Source organism: Carassius auratus, unplaced genomic scaffold (assembly GCF_003368295.1).
Source record: "Carassius auratus strain Wakin unplaced genomic scaffold, ASM336829v1 scaf_tig00049816, whole genome shotgun sequence".
In the NCBI taxonomy this organism is placed as follows: Eukaryota; Metazoa; Chordata; class Actinopteri; order Cypriniformes; family Cyprinidae; genus Carassius; species Carassius auratus.
Genome location: NW_020527126.1, coordinates 7,501 through 12,500, shown reverse-complemented (window position 1 = coordinate 12,500; position 5,000 = coordinate 7,501). Strand labels below are relative to the sequence as shown.

The 5,000-nt window shown below is 41.2% G+C and overlaps 1 protein-coding gene across 1 annotated transcript in view; it reads right to left on the bottom strand.

Moving 5' to 3' along the window:
* Positions 1–4,392, bottom strand: part of LOC113089439 (tether containing UBX domain for GLUT4-like) — a 9,445-nt gene extending 5,053 nt beyond the window's left edge. The window contains exons 1-8 of the mRNA XM_026256008.1: positions 4,266–4,392; positions 3,790–3,845; positions 3,216–3,330; positions 2,820–2,920; positions 2,651–2,708; positions 2,480–2,553; positions 1,917–2,397; positions 1,258–1,317 (exon numbers count right to left, since the gene is read on the bottom strand). Of these exons, the coding sequence (XP_026111793.1) occupies positions 1,258–1,317; positions 1,917–2,397; positions 2,480–2,553; positions 2,651–2,708; positions 2,820–2,920; positions 3,216–3,330; positions 3,790–3,845; positions 4,266–4,355 (1,035 nt within the window). The 5' untranslated portion in view covers positions 4,356–4,392. The remainder of the gene's footprint in view (positions 1–1,257; positions 1,318–1,916; positions 2,398–2,479; positions 2,554–2,650; positions 2,709–2,819; positions 2,921–3,215; positions 3,331–3,789; positions 3,846–4,265) is intronic.
* Between the last annotated feature and the right edge of the window lie 608 nt (positions 4,393–5,000).

The following is a 5,000-nucleotide window of genomic DNA, read 5'->3' as shown; positions in this document are numbered from 1 at the left end:
TGATTCATCACGAGTCACTGATTCATCACGTGTCACTGATTCACCACAAGTCGCTGATTCATCACAAGTTACTGCTTCATCATGATTCATCAGGAGTCACTGATTCATCACGATTCATCAGGAGTCACTGATTCATCACAAATCACTCATTCATCATGATTCATCATGAGTCACTGGTTCATCATGATTCATCACGAGTCACTGGTTCATCATGATTCATCACGAGTCACTGGTTCATCATGATTCATCACGAGTCACTGGTTCATCATGATTCATCACGAGTCACTGGTTCATCACGAGTCACTGGTTCATCATGATTCATCACGAGTCACTGATTCATCACGAGTCACTGATTCATCATGATTCATCACGAGTCACTGATACATCACGAGTCACTGATTCATCACGAGTCACTGATTCATCACGATTCATAACGAGTCACTGATTCATCACGAGTCACTGATTCATCACGAGTCACTGATTCATCACGATTCATCAGGAGTCACTGATTCATCACTGGTTCATCATGATTCATCACGAGTCACTGGTTCATCATGATTCATCATGAGTCACTGGTTCATCATGATTCATCACGAGTCACTGGTTCATCACGAGTCACTGGTTCATCATGATTCATCACGAGTCACTGATTCATCACGAGTCACTGATTCATCACGAGTCACTGATTCATCATGATTCATAACGAGTCACTGATTCATAACGAGTCACTGATTCATAACGAGTCACTGATTCATCACGAGTCACTGATTCATCACGATTCATAACGAGTCACTGATTCATAACGAGTCACTGATTCATCACGAGTAGAAGTTGTATTTCTAATTTTTTCTAATTTTTACTTTTTATAATTTAAACAATTTATTTGAAACTGGCAGAAAATGCATTCCACGGAAAGCTATTATTAAACAGACAGGCCGTCTATTTAATTTTTTACTTTTTTTTTATATTGTATTTGTCCAAATGTTTATTTGAATTTTTGTGCACATTTTTAAAAACAGAGATGGAATAAAACTGCAAAGATATACAATTTGCAATAGAAAAATTAACTATACAGTGATGGAAATCTTTATCATGAAATAAAATTACTCATCTCGTGACATAAGGGTTTGATCACATCACGCAGAATTAATATAAAATAATGTCTAACATAATAAACGCAGGAATCTGACATATAGATGCAATATCATAAGAATAGTCCAGTAATGTGTGATTGTAGGGCTCTGTGAGGGTCTTTACCTCCAGATATTTGTCTGTTTCCTCTTCGTCCCTCGTCGTTTGTTTGGCACTGACTGATCTCTGATCAAACACATTCACAAACACTTTAGCTTCAGAGAGAGACATCTGTGTGTGTCAAACACCAGACGACTAGAAAGTGCAGCTGCTACGAAGAAAAAAGTGTGTTTTGGTGTTTGTGTGATCGGATCTGAATGAGGTGAAGCAGACACAACACAAACACAGCAGATCAATCATCAACAGAGCAGAACCACACACAGATCCTGCAGATCAACACTAAACCTGTCAGGAGAAGCTTTCTGTTTTGTTTCTGAAAGAGCATCTTCCTTTCAGCAGGGCTGCATTTATTTGATAAGAAATGCATTTTAAAAAACTGGAATTTAAATCAGCTGTTTTCTGTGTGGATCTCTGTTAAAGTGTGATTTATTTCTGTGATGTGCTTCTCAATTTTCAGCATCATTCCTCCAGTCTTCAGTGTCACATGATCATTTCTGAAGATCATGTGACACTGAAGACTAGAGGAATGATGCTGAAAATACAGCGGAGCATCACAGAATAAAAATAAAAAATGAAGAAATATTTTTTTTATTATTTTATCATTTATTCCTGTAATGAAAAAGCCGAAAAGAGAGAGCAAATAAAGAAAGAGGAAGTAAACAGACCTTGATTTCATGGCTGGGTTTGGGTTTCTTGGCTTTCGGAGGGCTGCTGGACACACATGATGACCAAGACGTGGACATCTTCAGTCCAGCACTTCCTCCCAGACGCTGGCCACTCCCTGAAAATGGCACAAAGTCAGTGGGCGTGGCTGAGGAGGCGGAGCCATGGCACTGTTGGGACGTCCCAGGTCGCTCGTCGTCCTCTTGTGGCATTAGTTTGGATGATGGCTGGTCAGATTTGGGCCTCACTTCCTGCTCATGGCTCGCCTTTGGCTCCTCCTCTTCCTGTTTGATAGGATGATGGTTCAACAGCGCCGTGACCTCAGTGGGAAGAGCTTGGGTTTCCATGGGAACGGGGGCGGGCTCCTCGGGTGGTTCTGGAGGCGGCTGTGATACAGTTGTCTTGGCAACAGCATCCGTTGGCATAGCGACTGCATCCACAGATGCACCAGGACACGAGGAGTCGGAGCCTTTCAGCACATAACTAATGAACAGATTCACCATCGTTATCATCATCATAATCACGTGACAGTGATGTGACATCACCGCCGAGACAAACAGCTCACCGTATGATGGCACTTCCTCCGGTCAGACCCAGAGACTTCAGACTGGTCTTCTTCAGCGCAGCCTCACCGCTGACCTACACAACAACAACAAGACATGATGCCATAACTTAATCCACAGGATATTAATGAGAAAAGCACCCATGGAATGTAGAGATCAAGCGCTGGTCTCACCTCGTCTCGCATGTAAACACACACAGGTGTGGGTCCAGACGTGTCCAGATCAGACGTCCTGCGAGGAGGAAACATCAAAACATCTGTCATGAAGAGAACAAACCCAGCGGACTCTGATCTGTGCGTCCATGCAGCCACATAAACACGAGTGAAAAAATAAAACACACACCTGGTCTGGGGAAAGTGTGTCAGTAGATCCCATAACGTCTGTCCACTGGAGAAAGAGCCTTGAAGACGAGAGCCGTCCTCCATCTGCAGCGCGACCCGCACCTGAACACAGAGAGAGATTCATATAAAACTATAAATAAGACACTGAGACAGCATTTATTTGATAAAAAATACAGTAGAAATGCTATGAGAATCTCTGCTAAACTGTAATTTATTTCTGCGAAAAAAAGAAAAAGAGTTTCATAATAACATGCACTGCCTCCGAGACACATACTGATATTAAAATGTATATATTAGCCAATAAAATCAGTTTTCAGCTGTCATTCCTGACTAAATCAATAATTTGCTGAAGTTTGAGTGACACACAGACAGTGGTGTTGTTAGTGCAGACACACACCGCGCTCTCAGCTCCTGTCTGCGGGCGAGAACACACAACCATCTCCAGCTTGGCATTATTGGGCAGACTGGCAAACCGCCACTGAAGAGACAAATCTAGAACATTCCTCTGAAACCTGCAGACAAAGAGAGACAGAGACAATGAGCAGACACACACACACACACACACACACACACACACTCACTCTCTCTCTCTCTCACACACACACACACACACACACACACTCACTCACTCACTCACTCACTCACTCACTCACTCTCTCTCTCATACACACATTCTCTCTCTCTCTCTCTCTCTCACACACACACACACACACACACACACACACACACACAAAGCCAGTCACATATGTTGATGAATTTCATGTTTATTATAAAGTTACAGGTTATATATATTTTAATAAATATATATAATTTTAATTTAGATATATATTTGTGTACAACTGTATATAATTATACATAGAAAGATTATGCATAATGTATGCATACATATAAAAAAGAAACAATAATTATACACAGTATATTATAATTTGTTATATGTTACTATTACAATTTAAATATACACACACACTCACTTGAGTCCATGTTCTTCTGGATTAAAGCCGTGTTTCTTACACACATCCTCAAGAACCTGCAAGATTAAACATGTTCTAGATCATAACCACACACACAGAACCTCACTACTGTAGTCTAACACATTAGCACAAAATATAATCATATTAACCTGTTTATTGTTGATGAATAGCACTGATGCGTCTCAAACCCTGTAGTGCACACACCTATGCTACCTTACTGTCTAGTGCACTAGATAGGGAGCTTACTAGTTCGAAATACGCCAAAACTGTGGCACGCGCAGTATACCCTCCAGCTCGTTACACAGGCAGCACCTGTAATGCACCCGTGTTGCCCACACATGCTGTCTAGGGAGCTGTCTATGTAGGGACCCTATCGAGTTCAGCTGAGTCAGAAGGAGACTCTCCGAGCCGCTAAACACACACACACAGCCTCCGCGATCAGATGCGCGAATAAACACGCGTGTGTGAGCTCCTACCTGTAATAAAGGTGTGTTTGCAGACACTTTGACAGTCTGTCTTCTTCCATTCGGAGTAAGAACCGACACAGCTGAGCCGCACGCCGCCATGACAGTGACGTCACGATGTTTGTTTGACAAAACTTTATGCGCATCGGAGACGCGACAGGCTGTGACGTCACTGCTCATTCAAACGTCCCTTTCTCTTTGGAGTGTTACAAGCTCTCGGTGCATAAAGAAGATATGTAAAGATAATGTTTGCTCATAGTCAAGACTGGCTTAGTCCCAGATTCAGTGAAGCTAAAAAATAATCCCAAATCTATGAACAGAGATAGACATTCACTTCTCATCATGGGACAATATGTGCCCCCTTAAACTGATGTCCAGGGCAACTTTTCTAACCTTTTTAAATGTAGGTGTACCCTTTCGTGCAATTATGCATTTAGCAGATGCTTTTATTCATACTATTTTTAGAATATGTCAGGAATAGAAAGAGTTTTTATTCTAGTAGTACATGGTTCCCAAATACAGAGTCACTGAATCATTGACTCAACAGTTTTGTTTAAAAAAAAAAAAACACAGATTTGTTCAGGAATGGAGAAACTGACTGTTTTGAGTGAGTCATTGAATCATTGACTCAACTGATTCATTCAAAACGGCTTGTTCATTCGGGAACGAAGCAAGTGAGTTTCATTATGAATGATTCATTGAATTATTGACTCTCACAATTCGTTCAAAGGGCTGATTCTTTAAGGA